We start from the raw sequence: 23,793 nt of genomic DNA, 5'->3' as shown, positions 1-23,793 counted from the left end.
TGAAGTCAGAGACATCACACCAAGAGTTCATCGGTTACCAGCATCTAGGAGCATCGCCACTGACAAGAGTTTTGCCATGTAGAACAGCCTTTACATCAGGCCATATAACCTCCTCTCAGGACTGCAAATTAAATTTACTGTCCCATGGCTATTTTACATTAAGGAGAAGGGAAAGGAAAGAGAGCAATTAATAAGATTTCTCAATTATTTCAAGTATGAAAATCTTTAATCCCCTTTTAAAATGGAAACAAGTGCACTGTGGGAGAGAAGAAATGGGAGACACACAAAAGTGCTGTCTCAAAGTGTCTTTTGCTTTGACAAGGTAGCTGTCCAGGCTTGGTTTCTGACTCTGAAAAGAGGCGTTAACTCAGAGCTACGCCTGGTTTTTTACTAGCATTTCTTTCTACTGATGGGAACCTTTTCTCTTCAGCTGGCAGAACTAAATACTTGGTTGTCTCCTGCTGCTTCAGTCCTTTTTCCGTCTTCCAGAGCGCTACACACAAGCTTAAAGAAGCATGAGAATGAAATACAACTTCACATAGACAGCAGTACAAAGTGTTACCAGCTGGGCCCAAAAGACAATTTCTTAAAAATAATATACTGCTCCACTGACCACCCACAGCAGCTAGCATGATTTCTACTACTTAGGGTAACAACATATAACAGCTCTTCTTCTAAAAGTCTCTAATCTTTTCAGCTACCAAAATAGTAGTTTAGATTGTTTCATGTTTCTACCAGCTCACTTATTACAAGCACGTAAAAATCTATCAGACCTATACTGTGTCCTTCAGCATCCCCATTTCCTATGCATTGGATCAAGTTAAAAAGACAACGTTAAAATCAGAGCAAGCTCTGAGGTTAGGAACTGTTGAAAGGTGGACAGAAAGGGCCAAGTGTCATCTGTTTTATTTGTTAGCAACGTAAAATGCTGGCTACACAGTCACAGAAGGTGAATGGAAGGAATGCTGTGAAAGGTGATGGGCAAAATATTTATTGAGAAGGGTACAATAAGAGCATTTAGAAAACTGAGATGCTTTGACAGACTAGAAATCTTCCTCTCAGAAAATTTTCTATTTCACTCTGTACTCCACTACACCTTACAATACTCCAGGATGGGTCAGTGCTATGGACGTATTTAGCATGTCTTGCAATATGAAGACACACCCCGTGATATTAAAAATAGGCTGGAAAGGGATCTTAAGTTACCTAGTCCACTTCTTTCTCTTCCGCTAGAGCATGATCAACTATGTGACCCACGATTAACATTTACCCAAACTGTTCTCAAAGATCTCCAGCTATAGAGATTCCTCAGCCTTCACAATTGCTCTGCTAAAGGATTTCACATTTTCATACCCATTAAAAAATTATTGTAATATTTTAATAAAGAGGAAACCTTTGATCTCATTCCATCCACTGAAATACTGTTCTGTAACTGTGTAATATTCTTTTACACACTTGAAGACCTGCCTTTTTTCTTTAGAATTATTAGTCCCAACTCTTTATCTTGCCTTGGAAGCTATGTTTGGTAGATGTCTAATCGGTCTTTTTTTGGGGGGTTTGGTTTGGTTTTTTTTTTCTTCTTCTTTCCCCTGGAACTCTTTCAATGGACCACTAATTTGCTAAAATTCTGTACTCAAAACTGGATGCAGTATCTAATAGAGGCCTTACCAGTGCTGAGTAAAGAATGAGGACTTTGTATCCTGCAGCTCAGCCTCCTACTTCTGCAAGCCAATATAGGGTTGCTACCCTGTCACCCTCCTGTAACTGCATCACATTTAAAATAATAAAGAGGTTGTGAGCCTCTATATCTCCTAGATTGTCTTTACAAAGGCTGTTGAACACTCTTACTGTTTTCAATACTAGTTAACTATTTCCACCTACTCATATAAGCTCAAACATGTTCCCATTAAATTGCACGATATTTTGCCAACTAATTTCTCCCATTTGCCAAGATGATTCTGAATTCTAATCCCACCTTCCAATATAATTTTCAGATGACACGAAGCTGGGAAGGATGTCAGCTTCATAAACATATGGTCTATTGCATCACCCCAGTCATTTCTGAAAAGCAACATGTAACAGTGTAGCTAAGAGTCAGAAGTTACAATTCTAACCCAAAAAGCCAGGGTGGGGAGGAAAAAAGCTAATTGTGAAGCTATTCTCTGATGTTAGATTACATGTCAATTATGTCAGAAAACAGGATGCAAGAAGCTAATCTGAACAATACTCAACCACTTACTACTAAGGCTAAGGATTTTTAGCTCTTTCATGGTGTATCTCTGAGGATGTGAGAAAGAGCACTGAGTTGTAGATAAAGGATTTCACTCTTGATCTTTTTCCCTGTATAACAGCTTAGTACTACTAACCAAAACATTTATTTTAAAAGGATCAACTGTCTGAGAAAATAAAAGAATGGTTTTACTTGGCTGTTGATTATTATGACATGTTTGGTATTTGTTGTCTTTTCTAATCACAATAGTGGATACACGTGAACAGAAAAATGTCCAGCAACAGCATAATAAGTAATACAGTGCTAAACATTTTTACCACTTGATTAATGCTGTTTTAAATTACTTGATATTTTTTGTCTTTTTCAATTTCCAATCCCAGCTCAGTTTGCAATATGGTCCAAATTCGACCAAGGAGTTCCACTGTTCCGTCTGGCTAACTAAATCAACAGCACATAAAATCCGTAAAACTGTTTTACTCTATAAGACATACATACATACTTCAAGCTTTTAGGCTGAGAAACCAGTCAATTTCCAAAAGGACTGCATCTAATGAATTTTCAACACAAAGTGAGAGAGTACTTCATCAAGAATGTTAAAATATCCCACAGATTTTACTGGCCTTCTGCCTGTTACTGTTCCTTATTAAGTTTTAAACAGATAAGGAATCTTCTCCTCTTAACAAACCAAACCATGTAATAGAAACATTAACCAAAACTACTCTAATTCACACTTTTAAGAAGTGCACAAATAGTAAATTCCTTCCTTGGGCACACATTATATGTAGCACAAGTAAAATCCAGAGTGTCCCAGTTTTCAGTTTGTTTTTCTCGTTAAAGAAAAGTCTAACAAAAATTCTACACACTAATGTGAGAATCCAAAAATACTTCAATAACAACACTCTGCTGACTAACCAAATTGAAAACTTAATTTGTCAGGAAAATATTTAAAAGCCATTCCTCCTTCTTTTAACTTATAGCTCCTGTCGAACAGGTTGTTGGTAAGACTACTCCTCATGTCAGATTGGAAGACAATCCTGAGGGCATTTCACTTGGCCAACTCTCTTAGCAATTCTCACATGATGCATGAAATATTACCATAAAGGGCAAGAGGAGACAATCCGTGCCATTCCCCAGTAAACAGTACATCACCAACAAGTGAAGAGGGGCAATGGTTGTGCTTGGCAGAGATGGATTGCATCATCTCCACTTCAATTTTAGCACAGTCCAGCCAGGCTGCGTGCACACAGTTTGACATCTCAGTCAATAATCAGGGAAATCAGAGAGAGCATTTCTTGCTTTGAAGTGAGATAAATTACCTAAACTCTTAAGAATGCATAAAAAATGAACTTAAATGTTTGCTAGTATACACAATGCAATTTTGTTAAGTCACTAAATAGCCAAGAATGCAAAGAATAAAACAGTAAAGAGTCATCAAAAGACCTTTTTCCTCACAGATATCCTTACAAGAAGCCACCACCAAAACTACAGACCAACTTAGTACAAACGCAGAAGGTCAAAACATAGGCTATTTTCGACAAATACAGGATCAGCCTTAAGCAACTTACACTTCCCTTCTGTCTTCCCCTTCTTTACATGGAAAAAAAAGAAAAATCAAACCATAGAGTTTAAGTGACATGCAAAAATAGAGAGACTAACTCTATTTTGAATAATGATGGGAATGGTCAAAATATTACTCTGAGAACCTATTCACTTAGTTGCCCTGTAATATACTGGTAATTTACCTGCATAGTTTGAATGTCTCATCAGAACAATTTTACCCAATGAGGTAATAGGCCAGAAATCCCTAACCACGTTTTCAAGTGATTTGCTTTGCAGCTTCTATGTTTTTATTCATTCTTCTGTTTGACAAACTTCTATTATCCATCCCTACCTCCCCCCAAGGTCCTATCACTTCTCACTTGTCAGAAATGTTTCAATTCCAAAGTCACACACATGTGCTTTATAAGAATTTTTACTCTTTTGATGCCTATCTTTTTCTTCCACCCGTGATAAACGTTGGCTGCATTATCCTTATGGGATAACCCAGCCAGAATCTCTAGGCAGAGATGGAGGAAAGGAAACGCTAGCACTAGTATCATATGACAGTGTTGTGGGTTACTCCTGTTTAATACGGTGATTTCTACCAGTTCTCATGCAGAAAGTGAACACTCTTACTCTCTAACCCATGAACACTGGATAGTACTTTTCCTTCACAAAAAAAAAAAATAACCGCATGGCAACCACCAACCTCAAGCTAATACAAAAAGCAGATGATATGTTTTCAGAAAGGCTGAGACTCATATCAAGAAAAACACTGTGTGTAAGTATCAAATTTTATGGAAAATAAAACTTTCTTTCTAAACTGGGTCAAATCTTTGAAAAGAACTGCAGAAGAGATGGGACCAAAGTGGTTTCAGTTTGGAACAAACATAATTCCTTCATGATCTATTAGATTTAAACAATCAACCCTGCTCCCCATTAATATATTTTCTCTATTGCATACAGATATTTTTAAGAGGTTGAATATTTCCACACCTCCTCTCTGAAGGTACTAATGACTTATCTTGGGTGCTAACTCACACTAAGGGATGAATCACTTGCTCTCAGAACAGAGTAACACCAAGGAAACTTACCTTATCGCTGTCTAGCGTGTTCTGTGAGGTTCGTGAAGCAATTGAAATAGTATCAGGTTGGCTGCTACCATCCCCCTGACTGTCCAGGTCCTCGCCATCTCTGCAAATAATTCAGTTTTCATTACCATATTTGCACTGTGTTTGTAACACGTTAGTTACCTACTTGCAACTCTAAAGAAGTGGCACCTAGACAGTATGCCAACAGACACCAGCCAGCCAAACTAACTGATGCAAAAATCAAATATTCAGCACTGTTCTTTGCTTTAAGAGAACAGATTCATTTGCTCAAGGTCTACCTCATGTAGAATTAAGGCAACAACCAACCAGCCAGAACTATGGCAAGAAACTTGCCTAGCCATTTACCAAAGCTAGTAAGCAGAACACTCAGTCACACATTTTAAGCTCCATAAAAGGAAACCAAGGACCTGAATTACACATGCAGAATTGTAAAAATCTAAAATGTACAGCTATCCTGTACTGCAGTTCCAAATCCCTTCTGTAATGGCTGAACGTACATAAACCAGGTACTGTTCAGAGCAGAAATCTCACAAATTCAGCACTACAGGAGACTGGAAATTAATTACAAGATAAAGCTGGCCAAAATGACTCTTGCTTTTGTCCAACTCACCAAAAGTTATTAGAAATTCAACACTACAGAGGAAGGAGTGCTGTTGTGTACTTAGAGATCTCTGATTATTTCAAATACTACTTACCTTCTTCCTTTCTGTTTTGTTGTTGGTGCGGTTTTGGGAATGTGGATCGGCTCTTTCAATGCTCCTTTCAGATGAATGGTCCTTTCTTGTATCACTTCCCGGATGTGTTTGATCCAGTCCTGTTTATTCTCTATACTGGATGCCTTTGATATGCAAAAGAAACAAAAACCCCCACAATGGACTATTAAAGTTGAGAAGATCCACACATAAAGTCAAGCTAATAAACACAGAGAGGAAGGCATAAAGAATGACTTTGTAAGCCATTTCTGAAAACGTGAACAGAGAAAAGGAAATTCAAGCTAGTTGCCTTTGTTTTGAATCGCCAATACTACTATACACTTCTCAACATCATTAATATTGTTCATTTAAAAATCATTTTAATTTAGATTCAGATTCCTCTTTCATAATTTGAAGGCTAAAGCCCTGTATATATCTCATGCGAGACAGGGTAGATTGACTTATTTAAAGAATTTTATTAATAACAGATTGAACATTAGTAATTTAAACTCATGCTACATTTGAGGTCAATTATAACTTTATATAATAATCTCCTAACACTGAAAGAAAAAAATAACTTATACTGAAAGGCATACACTTCACAACACATTTCATGTATTACTCCTTTCACTTTTGAAATGTATTTGGAAGCAGAAAGCTAATTTAGAGATTGTATTTTAATAACTGCCTGCAACATATTATCTGTATTTTTGAGATATCCTGGAAAAGACTTGCTATCCAGCTGCCCAACCTGTCATCTGATTATTTAATCCAGTTTAATCCTGCACCTCAAATGCTATTAAATATAAACATCACTGCGAATCGGGGTGGGAGGTGGGGAGGTGGGGGAAATTAAAACTTCCTACTTCTCAGGCTGAGAAAGTTGGGGCTGTTCAGCCTGGAGAAGAGAAGGCTCCGTGGTGACCTCATAGCAGCCTTCCAGTATCTGAAGGGGGTCTACAAGGATGCTGGGGAGGGACTCTTCCTTAGGGACTGTAGTGGTAGGACAAGGGGTAATGGGTTCAAACTTAAACAGAGGAAGTTTAGATTAGATATAAGGAAGAAGTTCTTTACAGTGAGGGTGGCGAAGCACTGGAATGGGTTGCCCAGGGAGGTTGTGGATGCTCCATCCCTGGCGGTGTTCAAGGCCAGGTTGGACAGAGGCTTGAGCCACATGGTTTAGGGCAAGGTGTCCCTGCCCATGGCAGGGGGGTTGGAACTAGATGATCTTAAGGTCCTTTCCAACCCTTACGATTCTATGATTCTATGATTCTATGATTCTACTTCTCTTAACTGCTATCTCCTGAAATCATCCGCTTAATATATATTATAAATATTTAATAGACTATAAATATTTAATAAGCAGGGATTCTAAAGGGATAGAGAAAGTTGCAGGAACAGATGACCAGTTCAGAAAAAGATCTTTGTTTTCTTTTACAAACAAATACATTTAGGAAAAGAAGCCAAACACAAAAGATGTGTCACATCTTTCATTTACGTTTTGATGGAATTTACTTATGCAACTAACAAGCTAAGGAAGCACTAGTTTCCAACCTTCAAAGCCAAACAAATTAAACGAAAAAAAAAAAAAATCATCAAAATTGTTGAAAAGCTTCATATACCATACAAGTTATCTAAATATGCTATGCTCTAAGCAAAAAAGAGAACAGGAACACCTTAAAGTGATCTTATGTGGAGAGCTGTTAAATAAAACCCCTTTTACTATTCTACCCTGGGAGGATCATTTCAGGCAGCAAAGCATTGTCTGTGAAATCATGGGAGTATCAAGACTGAACAAATTGCATTATTCAGTGATGGTACATTTAAGTTCCTTGCACTCATTAACTGCTGTCAGAAAATTAATGTGAGCTCTTCTTAGCCTGTAATTCACTAGGAAAACATATAAATCTGAGTGCCAACATGTAAATTTGAGTGGCCATTTTTAAGTGGCATTATAATATGGCATTATAGTGGCAAAAATATATGTGAAAGTGTAAGTTTAATAGTAGATGTATTAACCTGTGTAACCTGCTCTAGGTGGCCCTGCCTTGGTAGGGGGGTTGGACTAGATGATCTCCAGAGGTCCCTTCCAACTCTAATGATTCTGTGATTCTGTGAAATGGGAAGATGAACTTTTCTTCAGCTCAACACCGCTAAGAGATAGAAAAGATAAGTTTCAAAGCTGACACAGTCATAGAATCATAGAATGGTTAGGGTCAGAGAGGACCATAAGATCATCTAGTTCCAACCCCCCTGCCTGGGCAGGGACACCACACACTAAACCATGTCACCCAAGACTCCGTCCAACACTGCCAGAGACGGAGCATTCACAACATCCTTGGGCAACCTGTTCCAGTGCCTCACCATCCTCATAGTGAAGAGCTTCTTCCTTATATCTAACCTGAACTTCCCCTGTGTAATTTTAAACCCATGACCCCTTGTCCTGTCACTACAATCCCCAATAAAGAGTCCCTCTCCAGCATCCTTGTCTGCTGGAGGCTGCTTTGAGGTCTCCAGCCTCAAAGATAGTGGAAGGCTGCTATGAGGTCTCCATGCAGCTTCTCTTCTCCAGGGTGAACATCCCCAGCTTTCTCAGCCTGTCTGTGAAATTACCTGTTAGCTGCTTACGGCATTACAAAAAAGTTCTCCAATTGAAACAGTAGGTCCCAGGTTCCATACTAGAGTCATAGGAAAAATGGATTTAGCTACTCTCCTAGCTAGGCAAGGAACACTACTGAACCTGTACCTTCCCCAGACACATAATTTACAGGCATTACATACACACTTATCCAAAGGCAAGTATCTCTGAAAAAATCTGCAGCCCAGAGAAAGACGTAAAATCTTTTGAAGTGTTTCAATTCCTGTGTAAAAGTATGGACCATGAAAAGTGGCATCACCAACAAGCAGCAATGGCTTGAGTTTGACGTGTAACACTGATGCCGTGATTTGTCTGTGGCCTATCAATTGCTCTGTCAGCTAGTGGTTGCAGCCTTCAAGCTATAGAAAGTCCATGGAATCAAACCTCTCCCAACTCTTATTTGTGAAAGTAAGTTTATTTAATCCTTTAGTAGATCACACAGATTCCCCTGTGCTGTCAAGGCATGAGTTGGATATATACTACGTCCTTTACACACAAAGAAAAAATTATCTGTCAGCAACTGTCCCTCTCAAAGTAGGGTAAGTCATCACTTGGTGCCTTCCCAAAAAGTATGAACAACCACTACAAGACTTAGTATACACTGTACAAGCACATCTGCTAAAATTACCTTGAGAACAATTTTGTTGTCTGAAGTCGGTGTCCTTCCAACCCATAGAGCAAACTTGCAGGGATCTCCTTCTACATGTTCTGTGACACCCAGTTCAGAAGTCTGGAATTAAGAAAAGTTTGTTAGGATAACATGACATTTTTTTCTCAGAAGCCACAAAGGGATGATAATATTCTAAATAAATGAGCTCTGCTGTTTAAAGATATTTTTAAAGGCTTAAGGCTAACTCATGCTAGAGAGGATCCTTTATTTTGGGGGCAGTGGTGGGGTTTCTTCAAAAAAGGAAAAGCTGCAAGTTTTTTCCTGTAAGACAATGATAAACATAGCATTTATAATCTCAATACCAAATTGTTTATTTTACATTTTTGCCTTCACAATAAAAGCTTTATAACTCTAAAAAAAGGTGCTAGGTAAAAAATAAGTGTTGAGTTTTCTTGTTGATTTCCAGGGAACACTCACAACATATTGATTTTAATGTTTTCTCTCAGATAAGATAGGCTTAAGAATTCTCTTGATATCTTCTAAAACTCTGATCTCTTTTCTGCCAAAGAATCCTTTCCTAAAGTGTTTCCTTCCCTCTGAAACAGACGAAATAATTCAGAAATGCAGTTTCCCTGGAGAATTTTGTGGGACAACTACATTAGCGACATCTTTAGGAATGATCTAATGTCAGACCTTGATAGCTAATTATAATCCAAAATGTTTTGACTTCCCAACTGGAATAACATCTCAATCATGTGAATTGGCTTCCAGTTTAACAATTCATATAGACTCTGCTCCAAAAAACCTTTATGAACTAAGAAATAGAGCTCAAACTACAAGAATCCTCACTCCAAAAGACAGCTGCTAAGCATTCTTACATTATTGGAAGCTGTATTTTTTTCCCCTTGTATACATCATCACTAGCACATATACAGTTCATTTTAAGAGATGTTGGATACACAGTACCCAAGTAAAAGTAATTTCTTTCTTTTCTCACTTGTATGCCAGCTTGGTTTGTTGTTGATTTTTTTTCTTTCCTAAAAAAATACCCAACCCAACATATCTACCCTTTCAGCTTTGTCATCTCTTTCCACTAAAATAGACTCTTCTCCACTGAAATACTCGATAGCCTGTGATACGTTTTAAACCTGACTCACCAACAACTCCTGTGTGTTAAAAAGCTTGGAAAACACTTAAATCAACATTACATTATGTAATTCAAATAAAATATACCCTACTGCACTTCCCAGTATGAAGTCTGAATGGGCAAGATCATAGAATTTTTAACATTGTTTATTTTTTAAAGCCTAGTAAATTCAGAAACCTTGATACACTTGTGAATATTACTAATTTTACAAGGAACAACTGAAACCCATTACGAGTTACTGAATACATAGAACCATAAAGGAAGCCCCTGAACTGACAGTTACTGGTGGCTGGGAAAATATTCTGGCAAAGTAAAACCTGCTTGCCTGCTTGCCTTGTTTCAATAGCCCTCCTTAGGCATTTGCTTTTGGACACTTTCTCTCCTGTGAAAGGAGTTCATTAATACATTCTCCTAAGGCAAGTCTTGCCATTGAGTATCCTGTGCTGTGGAAACCATGATGGTCACCATGCCCAAAGTAAAGAGAAGGTCCACACTTTTGTAAAACCACCTTCCAGAGGTAGGAGACAGGGTAACGTGCAAAAAGATCTTTGGCTCAAATCCACGCACATGCTTTCAACACCCCAATGAATGCATTTTCTAAAGAGCAAGCTATAAGAATTGCTATGGGAGTAAGACGCACTACAGGATATTTTGCCAAATAGGATGTGAAGGCAAAAAGAATGCTTGTATTTTAAAAAGAAGGCACAATGAGAGTCTTCAAGATTTCCAGCAGCTTCTCTAGGACCTGAAGCTATTACTACATTCCTGCCAGAGGAACTGACATGACAAGCTTACAGGACTGATTTTTCAGCTCTGTCTCCCCTCCCACGTAATGCTTTGGCAGTTGATATTACCCTCCAGTACCCTAGAAGTTTTTTGTATTTCAAGTTCTTGAGAGCACCAAAGAAAGGTGTGATCAACAAAACAGCTGCAGCTGTATTACCTGCTAGCTACCTTACATCAGGAAGAAAAGCAAGTGTTGGAAATTAAGTGACAGAACATGCAAAGTAAGATATGGAAAAAAGGTTTTTTGAACTAACCTGCTTTACTAGTTTGGACACAGAAGTGGGAAGGGGGAAAGAACGAAGGAAAAGGAGCTGAAGTAGGGAGAAAAGTCTCAGTATTTATACTATCTGACTTAGTCATATATCCCAAGAGGATCAATAGAAGAACAATTCTTTTAGAGCGTGATTCTAAGTAGTAAAGTAATTTCAAGTACTACTTCTAAACTGTCTGGTAGAAAAGCTAATCTTGCCTCTAAGAGATGCAGAGCAAGCCATGGGAGACTGCCTTCTCACTTGGCTACCTAAATTTATGGAGTGTAAATACTACTCTCACCCAAGTCATCCAATGAGACAGGAAGGTAAAGGTATGAATTCCAGGGTCTCACTTTTAAAGCATAGATGCTACAGATGAGGAAAGCAAGAGTAAATTTTTTTTTTTTCTTAAAAGGAAAAAAAACCACATTTCCATCTTTACATCTTTTCAGTAGACCCCAAGAGCTATCATTTTATTTACAAAACATTATTGTAAGACCACTAGTCTCAGTAGACATTCCGGAATGAACTTTTCCATTACAAGGAGTTCTTGCCTTTCCAGATCAGTATGTGTAGGACATGACCAAAATGGATCCTTAACATGAATATTACTACAACAGTGGTAGCAAAAAACCAAGATGAAGGCAGCATGTCAACTCCCTCCATACTTCTGCTTTATACAAATAAGCAAATACAAATAGCAATCACACACACAATTAGAACAAAATCAGTCCAGCCCAATCTTGATTTTCCTTTGACCTGACAAACCAAGATTGATGTGTAGCCTTCAGTAACTGCTTTTGGCCTACTCTTTCTCCTTAAAACCATGACAAAGCAGCAAACATAATAGTCAGTCTACACATTCCAAGGCTGTTCTTTCAGTGCAGTATAACAGTTGCTCAAGTTTTTCATTTACATTTAAATCATCTGAGCTTAGCCACAATATAATCTAGACGGTTTCATAAATATGATCACTTGTTTTCCCATACTTACAAACAATTTACTCTTGTAGATGTACTTGCTCCTTCCACTGGAGTCCTTTACTTCTTTACTGAAAACCAAAGACATCTCAAAAAGGAAAAGGTGCCTTTCTCGTCCCTTTCGAATTAGCGTTTTTGGGTCCCACACTTGGAAGGATTCTTGAAGGATGAGCTCTCCCTGAGATTCTATGTTTTCATCAAAGCCTAAAAACCCAGAGAGAAAAAAGTTTCCCCATGAAAAGTTGTTAATATTAGGAAATGAAAAAGCACACCTTCTACTAAGCAATGTGATTTTTTCCCCAAATACAGCTTGCAAAAGATGGGATTCTAAGGAAGCAATACTAAAAACAAGACTTGATTTCAACATTGCAATATAATAAATGTAACTGTAACCTCAAGTCTAGGTCTAAATTTAGACATCCAACTGTTAAGAAGTTTATGAACTCTTCTGGCAGTATTTCACCAACAAATGACAGATCTGTCTATGTCAGCTTCTGGTAACCTCTTCCATGATGAAAATGATTTAAGCTTTCTGCCATTGTAGAAAGTGAACAATTTGCAAGGACACAGAGAGCACATCAGGTTGTTCTGGCACTGGCAAAGTCCCACATGCCACCTTTGCTGGTAGTACACCTTCCCTACCATGTATGCAATGAGCAGACAAACATGTTCCAATAGGGGATGAAGAAAGATGGCACCTTGCAGCTGTTGCCATGCAATCAGCACTCCAGCACTGAGTCATAATGAAGAAACAGCAGCTGGATTGCTTACCTTGAGACATAATGTAAAGATGAAGATTGAGAATATCAATATTTTTACTTTCATTGTACTGGTAAAGTGTTCTCCCAGTTTAATACACAGCTTTACAGAGACCCAGGATAACAGAAATTTGTCTACCATACTCTTCTGAGTGTTATTAAACTGGTTTTTAAATAGATACTGCTTGCCAATATTCTCTGAACAGAAGAGCACCATCCTTCTTGAGAAAACAACAGTTCTCGCTGTTCTAAACAGGGCAACAGTATGGACAGCAGCAGAGGCAAGTTGCCTCAGGATTTTAATTCAAAATCCTCCAGAGACATAAAGAGGAAATGTGCTCACTCACTATATTTGTCTAACATGGGACAACTCAAAAATACACTCATGATTTGTTAGAAAACCATCTTATGTAAAAGACTAGCATATTCTCCAGTCGCACGCCCGGTGTTAAAAAATTATTACCAAATCTGGTCAGCATCTATACTAACACCATCTCCTAGACAAAGCATTTGGAACTGACCCTTGCAAACTGACCAACATTGCTTAAAATCATGGCAGAGAGGTTATTTTGAGCATTCACATGATCATGGATCACACGTCAAACCAAGATCAGTTTTATAGTAACTTTCACAATACTGGGAATTCCACTACAAGCTCCATTTTACTACTAGAAGGTAGACAGGAAGAAAAGGAATATTGACTAAAGTACCTGTAAGTCTTTATTCAGCAACTGCAAGGTAAGGCAGCTCTGCTTTTATCTCAAAAAACTTAAATGTCAAAGAAAAACATTTTTATTACTAAATGTGTGATGGCACCATCATACATGATAATGTGCCAATTACAAAACAGATTTTGGCAGAAAGTTGTTCCAAGCACATAGAAGCAATTACATCCAACCTTCACTGTCTGCCATGAACATGATTGTGCTGTTCTGGCTAAGGTTCAGGCTAAATTGGCTTATGCTGACATTTTACTGCCAGAAGATACATTTCATTTCAACCAGAAGTCTATTACAGAATAGGCAGCGAACAGATGTGAAAACGACAAACTTCTTGGAGACAATTATTTGATACATAAATCAGCAAAATCCCCTCTAATACACTTATGTGCCTCACATAAGGAAGCCAAGGATACACACATTTTAGGTGGGTAGTGGAAAACTTCATTAGCCTACATATTTTTGAAATCTGCAGTGGCAGAGCTATAGATCGGGATAAAAGAACCTTTTTAAAAGTAACAGTTGTCTGTCATAAATAAGTTTGCATTTTACATACCTCCAAATAAAATGCATACAAAATACAAACCCCAGAGCTAAGAAAAATGTTCACATTCATTTAACACAGATCTTCAACATACAGTAATATAGGAAGTTACTAAGCTAAGTTAATCTACAGCACACAACTGAATTAGAAAGCCAGATTGAATCCTACCTTCCAGCATGCTGAGGTGCATGGCATCGTTGGCTCGCTTTGGCACACTAAGCATCACCTCCAGGCCATCCTTAATCTCACCTTTACCTTCTTCGCAGCACGTGAGCAGCTCCTGAAAGAGATGAGCAGATGTGAGTACTCATTATCATGTGTTTCTACATTAATACAATAGTCAACCAAATATTAGTCGTACAAGCAAAGAATCATTTTTGGCATGTACAATCTTTTTGAATGTCTTACTCTGCCTGTGACATAGAATCATAGAATGATAGAATGGTTAGGGCGGAAAAGGACCTCAAGATCGCTCAGTTCCAACCTCCTGCCATGGGCAGGGACGCCCCACCCCAGACCATGTTGCCCAAGGTTCTGTCCAATCTGGCCTTGAACACTGCTAGGGATGGAGCATTTACCACTTCTTTGGGCAACCTGTTCCAGTGCCTCACCACCCTCACAGTAAAGAACTCCTTCCACATATCTAAACTGAATTTCCCCTGTTTTAGTTTAAACCCATTACCCCTTGTCCTATTGCTACAGCCCCTGATGAAGAGTCCCTCTCCAGCATCCAATATGTCCCTATCCATGACAGCATACTTAGTCTTTATCATGATCCGTTCTTCAAGGAGCAGGTTTCAGTTAACCACCTCTAATTTAAATAAGATCATCTGCTTAATAAAAAAAAAAATCTTTAAAAGTTGCATTAAGAACAACATTTTTCCTGATAAACAGACACAGACATCAGATGCAGTACTACATGGAGACCCAGAACAATGCAGCTGCCAAGTTGTGAAGATGGTGGAAAGCAGGACAGCACAAAAGGACCCCTGCCTCCCATGTCAGTCTTTGCTCCACTGCACCAAAAATGTGTTCTGTACTACTGCCGATAAGAGGATTTACGCTGTTTCAAGTATTCCATGAATGACACTATTCTGTGTTTGCACCATTAAAAGCATCCTACAGACAAAACATGGACGGAAGTTAAAAGAATGGAATATGCTGAAGTATTGTAGCGGAATTTAGGTTGATGCAGTTCCCTGTCCATTCAACATCCCACATGTATTAACACAACAACACCTGAGCTGATATTCAAATTTCCTCACATCCTTTGAGCATTTGAACAGTATCAAGATAAAATGTAACTTACGTAACCAAAAGGGCATATTATATTCCTTCTATTATTCAAAAGGCCCACTTAATTCATTCCCTCAGGTTAAATTCCTTTTTCCTTTTTAAAGAGAAAGCCAGGTGATTCCTACTATTATCACCATTACACTATTTTTATTTGACTGCCAATACTGCCATCACAGCAAAACAGTACATCATCACACCTAAATTTTGCATGAGAATTCCACAGAAAAGTGAGTGTAATTAAATATCCCCCAGGAGGCACAGAAGGCGAGCAGCTTCAATGCTATTTGGAAAAATAAGCAGACCTTCTAGAACTGTAAAATGTTTCAGCTATCCTTCAAGTTTTGGACTCTCCATCCTCCTATGTTTTAAATGTCTTCTTATTGGAAGGGAAAAAAAAAAAAAAAAAAAGAAAAAGGAAAAAGAAAACCCAGCCACCACGGCACAAATCCATTTTACTATGCAGCAAAGCCACCTGGTTCTGCAAACACTGGTAAAACAGACCTATTCCATCACTTCAATAATGTAGTGGTTAAGGTGTATTTAGTTTAAAAAAAAAAAGAATTGTTGGAATCAATATCCAAAAATTTCTGAAACAGCACTGCCTAGAATATTTCTGTAAGTTATAACTCAATCGAGCTGCACCTTTTTGCAAAGGGAGAACAGACAATATGTTTCATTCGAAAATGATAGACTTTTTTCCATCCTACACTACCTGAAATAGCTGTAATGTTTTTCAGAAATTTTAAAAACAATCATCCATGGCAGTTCTCAAGTAAAAATAGGAGAGACAGATCAGTTACAGTGCTTTTTTAGGTAGCTATTACAAAACAAGCAATGCTACCTAACAAAATAAGCAATGCTACCCAGCACAGTTCAAGAACACTTCTGCTCAGTCAACAAGACAGTTGTCCACTGAGTGAAAGCTCAAACTACAGGTTTACAAAAGTTTTGTTTATTTTAACAGCTACTACTTGATATTTCCAGGCAACGTTACAAGTAACAACTATTTGTGCAACAGCTTTACAGGTATTCACATATATATATACACACACATATACATATATATATTTTATACGTATTTTATAGTATACGGTTTTATATATAAATAAATTCTATATGTTTTATATTACTTAACACCATAAACATAACTGATGGCTTGCCAGAATCTGTTGCAGAAACCATTACAAAAATGCGCCTGTCTATATGGCCATGAATTACTTTTTTCTCTGGAAATGCAAATTATGTTTTCTAAGTACACATTAGTAGAGAGGTATGTTTTTTGATTTACAGGAATCTGTACAAAAAGTTGCTTATTTATGCCTTCTTTCATTTTCAGTCGTCTCCTAAGAAGCATCGCAGCAATGTTTGAGGCTGCTCAGGATGCTGGAGTCTCAGAGAGCAGAGTAAAACAACCCTCCTGATTTCAGCAAGAGCCTTCCCTTCTTAAGAGCAGCAGAATCAGATGAAGAACTTTGAAATAATACTGACCTTTAAAAGGAGCTGGTATTTTGTTATCCTCTGGACAGGTTTGATAAGGTAAGAGGAGATAGAGTTGGCCAGTCCATGTCTTTGTTGTATCTCCTACATGAAAAAAAGCAAACATTTGAGGACTGTGAGCACCAACACTCAAATATAGACTGCTTTGAGGGCTATAATGCAATAATATACATGAACTACAAGGAGACCAAAAAAAAAAAAAAAAAAGACAGGATGACAAGATATTCCAGCCACAGCAAATAGCTGTGTTGTGCATCTGCCTGCTCACTTTGTGCAAACAAAAGATTATTACCTCCAACGGTACCTGTGAAGCATTTTAATAAACCTAAATACATGTAGCAATGCCTTTTTTTATTTTTAAATTAAAATCTCTATTTCTTTTGTTACTATCAAGAGAGAAAAGAAAACAAATTTTAGTGTCCCGGGGAACAGCCAGGACTATCACAGGAAGGCTGCAGCGGAGGTTTCTTAGCGTCACCTGCTAGTTTAAGTGTTGTCACAGAAAGCATTTTCCCCCACAAGAGGGAGCACGAAGTAACATTTTCTAACTAAAGAGGTTAACAAACACTTAAAAAGAACACAGCCGCTTACAAACAAAAAAAGAATGACCGCCACAAAGCTAAAGGAGGAAAACAGAATTACATTATAATTAGATAGTATAATTATAGATCTGAAGTACTGATCATGGTTGAAATTCACAGCTTCAATGTTTGCCACTTACCACGGTATCTGATGTATTTTAACCACACGATTTCAAACAGTAAGTTATGCACCACTATGTGCTTTCAAACCATGATTACAGTATCCAAAATTCCCAAGATGCGATACTCATGGCATTTTCACATGGCCCTGTTGGCGGTATTGGTGGAAGCTCTTGAAGTAACCTTTGCACAGAATTAGGTCTTCACACTCCTAATCCACTTCAGGTGGATTAGGAGATGAAGAGCTCGGAATACACTGGAAAACAGAGGGATCCAAGGGTGTTCCTTTGGAGATGGTCACAAGAACTTATGTCTAACACAGTTTTATCAGAGCCCTTTGTGATTTTTTGAAACAGTATTTACTAATTTTTAATTTGATTTTTTTTTTGGTCACATCTGTCTGATTTTCTGCAACTTCTTCAAACACTGAAAGTTTAACGGAGGCGTCACGAAAAGGGTTTACCTTACAATGTTTAGAATCCCCATCTCCTCAGTGACAGACCTTTGAAATTAATCCCAAGAACTTCAGGGATTTGTTGTTTGGTTGGTTTTTATTATGTCCTTCCCTCTACTCCTCCAAATAACTCAAAAAAATTTGTGGTGTCACTACACAGCTGGTGGCTCAGCACAGTAGAGAAGGAAACAAAAATGAAGCACTCTGATTGAATAATCTGTAAATACACGTCACCAAAACTTATTCAGTGTGGCCCAAATTCCTCCCTAAACCCTTTAACAGCTGCTACAATTTGGTCCCTTCTTAAGCGGAGTATTAGATGTAGACCAAGTAACCTTGGGACTGAATAAGCAAGGTGGGTGGTTTAGCAGCTCTGAACAATGTCAGTCAATTGAATTACCACTATATAACAATTACAATTTAGGGGTGCTCCAAGAATTTAACAAAGATTTCAATCTTTATTACATACAATGCAAACTAAGCACATCAAAGTGCTAAGATTTGCAGAATATGCTTGTGAGAGCTGAAGATTCATGTCTCAGTCGTTGCTGCCAGAACCCGTTTCCCATTCTGAACTCCTCTGATATGTGACAGCAACTTTTTACATTGGATTTGACAGCTTTATGAGACCAACTGAGCAATATCAGTTAACCATGTGAGATACAAGATTGATTGTCTTAAGCCGACACTAAATTGCAGCATTAGTACCAGGAAACTTGTATTTTCTTGAGAAATTAGGCACTCAGCACAACTGCAAGTACATGATTCAAACTGCCAAGGCACACTTTTAAGATGGGCACAATGTACTTACATCAAAGTATGCTCCTGCATGTTCTAATATCAGCTGGGTAGAATCTGGTTTATTTTTACAGTAAGTAACGTACATTTGGAATTTGTCTGCCTGCAAAATAAAATGCAAATTTACACAGGTTATCAGAGAGCGTAATGTTTGTTTTTACAGTTATTAGAGAGCATATCTTCTCTCTCAAGAAATTGAACTATACAAAATTATTCTCCCATTCAAGCTGGCAGCATGAGGCAAGTAAGACTGAAAACAATAGCAATGTGTGCCAAAGTAGATTATTCATAACTAAGACAAAGATACTAAAGCAAACATGAATGCAGGATTAGGCAACCTGCATAAACTTGAAGAGCATCTAAGCACTGGAATCTGACTGCAGTGCCTTAATTTCCCCCTCCACCCAGTTAAACACATTTTTACTCAAACTTGAAGGAAAGGGTACTTTTACAAATTTTACAAATTAACAAGGGACCTGAGAGCAAGAATCTATCCCTTCATGCTTCCTATTATCTCCCTTGATACGTCTAAATATAAGTAAGTCTGACTTCATTACCCAAGTAACGAAGCAGTGTCCAACATCTTCTGGTAACTGTTCATATTTTTCCAGCTCCTTGAGGAATATACTATGGGTAGAAAAGAAACAGATAGCACAAGGCACATGAAATATTTTCATTAGAGCAGCTGATATTGATCTGTTTTCCGTGCATAAATGCAGTTAGAAAACTTGCTATAATTCTTATCAACAGCGTGAGTTAAAGAAATAAAGACAACACAAATGGATAAAAAAGTGTAATAACAGAACTAACATAAAATGTAATTCAATAGGAATTCTGATGTGAAGATCAGAAACTGATCCAGCAGACATGCAGTTAAAACATAAGAGTACACAAAAATTTAATAACTGCTGTTTTTGTCCATCAAGAAGTTTCCTACTGTTTCAGCTTAAAAAGAAGTTTAGCTTTCATCTCAAGAGAAAAAGGAGGTGACTTGCTTTTTGGATGCTCAAGTTAACACAGAGCATACAAAGGACTGTAAGATCAGGTTCTGGAATATGCTAGGTATATTTTATTACTTAGAAGAATCATAACCCAACACAAAGACTAATGAATTAACGAAGAGGGAAGATTCAAAGTAAGATTCCTGTACACAGATTTGCCTAGGAACCATTCCACTCAGAAGAAACATAGGGGACAAGCCTCTTCCAAGCTATATACTCAAGTAAATGTTACAAAGGTGGGGCATCTCCACAGATGATTCAAAGAACCAATGAAGAGCAGGGAGCCCTACTCTTTCCCACTAGCAGTCACACTTGGGAATCAGGAATGAGGGTTCTGAAGGAATGAGAGAGTCTTAAATTGATGTTTGTGCTGTATCTGTATTGAGTTGAGTGGTTTCCAGCTCTTTAGAACAACTGGAAAACCTGCAGCAAAATTTTAATGTATCCAAATAGTATCTAAAAAGCTAAAAGATGGTCAAGACTGAAAAAGACGATTTCTAATGGCACACCTACCTGGCTGCAAAAAGCAACAACTGAAACAATTTAGCAATGCAAGAAGAAATCCTTTGGATTTATTTTTTTTTTTTCTTTTAATGGAAAAGCATCCATTATTCATACACACAATATTTTCATTAGGAAATCCCTCAGGTCATCATTTGGATTTAGCAGTAATATGGAAATGGAAGATAAGTCACTCACTTATTGTGAAACTCATAGATTTCCTGCATGTTTCCAAAGATAATGTGTTCTTTGTTTACAATACCAGGTGGGATCTCCTCGACTCCACTTGTCATTTCCCACAGATATGTCTGCCCAGAACAAAAAAGATGCATGAAAAGTCATTACAAACTCTGAACAGAAGCATCCAGCTATCTGTAAGCATGCATTCCTGAAGAGAAATTGTGTAAGGATCACGTAGCATCATTGCCAATTGTGACAGTGTGACTGTTGTGTCAAATATACCTTGAGATTTTGACAGTAAAATCCAAGTTATAAAACTGACAATTTAACATAGTCCCTTGAGACTTCATCATTTAAAATGCACAGCGTTCTTGACAACCTCTAATGCTTCAGGATATTCCTTATCAAGGTCATGTCTGCAGTCTAGAAGTTCATGCTTTGTGCAACAGCTAATGCTGAACATTACTTGCTTCGGCATAACAATTACTGGGCAGTTTTCCATGGAATCTCTCTGAATTTCTATTCAAAAAGTCAGCTAGTAGCAGAACATGTGATACAGATAATAAGAGAATTAACACAAGCTCTCTTCTACTGCTAGCAAAGCAAATTAAGTAAGCCCCTCCTTTTTCCCTCCCTTCTCTCAAACAAAACAACCCCACGTTTATGAATTGGGAAAGAGGCGAATGTTGAAACTTAGTACGGAAAAAAGAAAAATGTATAGGATGAATTCTGAAGTAGCTGTTATCAGATGTAATTCTAAGTTTTTTCTTAATAGCAGAGAAGACACTTAATTTGGTCCTATGACTGCAAACCAATCATGCTCAGCTGTTAAAACCAGAAAGAAACAGAAAGCAATGGACTGAATCCTGTCTTCAAAGATTAGTGAGAAAAAAAGAAAACTTACATCCATGCATTCCCGGAGGTCTCTTACGTAAGCCTTTTCTGTCTGAATTAGCTCAGCCATAATGAACCTTAGGTGACAACAGAAAGAATAATCAAATCTCAGTCTGTTAGATCATTATGAATGCATAATAACCAGAATACATCTTTCTCCTCATCAGCTTTTGCTTTTTCCACTGCTGCAAGAAAAATCTGAAAACTGAAATGCGAAGAGAGACAACAGATGAAGGAGACGTAAGAGGTAACCTCCCTTCATTACTAACCAGCACATAAAGAAAGGGGAAAGGAGATGGAATTTTTTCTCAAATGCTTTACACTTGCTACAGTCATTTAACTGTTGTCTTCCTTCCTCCTCATACACATTTATTTCACATTATTTCTAAAAAGAAAAAAAGCATATTAGAAGTCTGATATAGTTTTGAAAGTTTAAGATTCTGTCATGCTAGAATTATTTGTGAGGATAAGCATGTGAATAAAAGGGAACAGGAGCTATTGAGTAATATCACTCTTTTTACCACTTATTCGATTTCTAAGATGCCAGACAAGCCATGACAGTTGTTTCATTATCAGGATTGATTTATGCATTCTCAGAGATTAAAAAATAAATAGATTTATTACTCTTTCCTGCGGGCAGACTTTCGTTTTTCTTCGTTAAGCTCATGAGCAGCATCACGCAGTTTCACCTCTGACCCCGGGACACTGGCTGGGATTATATCCAGCTGCAAGCTCTTGCTCTTTATTAAACAAAGGAAGAATCGATTAAGGAAAGAGACAGGAGAAAACAATAGCTAAATTAAATGCAAGCAAAGCTTGTTTGCCTGTCATCACACTCAAATTTCTCTTACCGATTTATTGGAATCGGAGGAAATACCCAGAGCTTTCTCTAAAGAGGTCCTGTATTTCTCCATGCGCAGGGAAAAGTCTCTGTACCTCTTATCCACTGCTGTGACACATTTTTTAATCTCTGTTGCATGAGCATGCCCTTTTTCACAAAAGCCATCAGCCAGCTGTATCAACAACTTCACCCTCTCTTTGGTTTGCTATGAAAACAGGAAAATATCGAAAAGTTACTAGCTCTACCTATCATGAAGGGGGTCATTTTGCTTAACCTGCTACTAAGTGCAGTTGGAGAAGCCATCAAAGGATCTAGCTTTCTCCTCTCTCTTCCCAGAACTCCTTTAAACAGGTACCTTTTTCTTAATAAAAATATCATAAGATGAACATAGGTTTCCTCGGGTTTTATTATTACGTGACTAGAAGCAAGTCGGCTGTTTTTCTTTCAAAAATGTCCTTCATATCTAACCCAGAGATTAAATTCTGCTAGGCAAGCTTTTCAGCACATTGGTATTCTCCTTACAGCAATACAAATGGGTTTTGATGCCCAAGAGGATATTTTGTTCATTACCACTGAAGCACTGGTATCGGACCTGGCCCACAGTCTCAAGAATCTACCTCTGTCAGTCATCACTTAAATGCTGAGATGGGAATAAGTCTTGTTATATGCCTTACACTTCAACAGATTAAGACTATATTCTTCAGATCTTTTTAGTAATATGTTTTGCTCTGACACAGTCGCTGAAACTAAGAGAACAAGTAGCCACCATCAAATCTGTAACTAAGAACTTTTCCCAATTAACAAGCTGCCTAAGACTATGCACTTTCATGTAAATCATAAATCATCCATGATGGATGAGTTTATATCTCCAGCTCTCTCTGATACCATGTCAGAGTGAAATGTATCGTCTGAGTAAAGTGTACTGTCAAGGCCCTTGTTAACAGGGAGTTAAGCTAAACAGGCAATAAAAACTTGACTCTTTTATGTCAGTTGGAAAATCAACAGCACTTGTCTTTTTTTTTTTTTTTTTTTTAATTCTTTGTCTTTCCTAGTGGTCCCTCATCCAAGCATTTCTTTTAACGATGGAATTAGCAAGGGCTAATACATCCTCCCAACAGGTAGCAAAACGCCAAGGGAGTGGCACTAACAACATCCTGTCAAAAGGGGCACCCACGTCATCTGCTGACAGAGGAAACAAGAGGGGCAGTGGTGCTCTGTGTGCTGGAAGGGATCCAGCAGAACAAAAGCTGGAGCAAAACTCTGAAGGAAGGAAATCCAGGTTTGAAAAGCAAAAGTGATCCCTGTTCTTTCTGGATTCTCTTTTCTCCCTTCCCACATGAACCACGACCAACTCCATCTCCAAGCCTCCTTTTTTGAGGTAATCCTTCAGACAAAGGAACACCTCCTCACTTTCTTTCTATTGATTTTCTATTTCTCTATGAAGATTGGAGAGCTGAGAGGTGAAAACATGCAACAGTTTGAACAGGTGACAAAACAAAGCACAGAGACAGACAAGGCTACGTAAGATCAGGTACTTCAGTCATGCACTAGTTGCCTGTCTTTCAGTCTTCCTCACATGAAAAGGCTGGTAAGCCTCACAAGTGACATCTGCATCTCTGCATAG

At 37.9% G+C, this 23,793-nt stretch overlaps 1 protein-coding gene across 1 annotated transcript in view; it reads right to left on the bottom strand.

Moving 5' to 3' along the window:
• Window positions 1-23,793, bottom strand: part of TRIO (trio Rho guanine nucleotide exchange factor) — a 249,428-nt gene that overhangs the window by 71,228 nt on the left and 154,407 nt on the right. The window contains exons 22-33 of the mRNA XM_030473732.1: window positions 22,180-22,374; window positions 21,953-22,068; window positions 21,339-21,405; window positions 20,453-20,562; window positions 19,310-19,379; window positions 18,766-18,855; window positions 16,791-16,883; window positions 14,175-14,286; window positions 11,999-12,189; window positions 8,840-8,941; window positions 5,577-5,719; window positions 4,864-4,963 (exon numbers count right to left, since the gene is read on the bottom strand). Coding sequence (XP_030329592.1) covers window positions 4,864-4,963; window positions 5,577-5,719; window positions 8,840-8,941; window positions 11,999-12,189; window positions 14,175-14,286; window positions 16,791-16,883; window positions 18,766-18,855; window positions 19,310-19,379; window positions 20,453-20,562; window positions 21,339-21,405; window positions 21,953-22,068; window positions 22,180-22,374 — 1,389 coding nt within the window. The remainder of the gene's footprint in view (window positions 1-4,863; window positions 4,964-5,576; window positions 5,720-8,839; window positions 8,942-11,998; window positions 12,190-14,174; window positions 14,287-16,790; window positions 16,884-18,765; window positions 18,856-19,309; window positions 19,380-20,452; window positions 20,563-21,338; window positions 21,406-21,952; window positions 22,069-22,179; window positions 22,375-23,793) is intronic.

This window comes from Strigops habroptila, chromosome 1 (genome assembly GCF_004027225.2).
Source record: "Strigops habroptila isolate Jane chromosome 1, bStrHab1.2.pri, whole genome shotgun sequence".
Lineage (NCBI taxonomy): Eukaryota > Metazoa > Chordata > Aves > Psittaciformes > Psittacidae > Strigops > Strigops habroptila.
The sequence above is the reverse complement of the archived record's forward strand: the minus strand, read 5'-3'. Positions and strand labels throughout refer to the sequence as shown.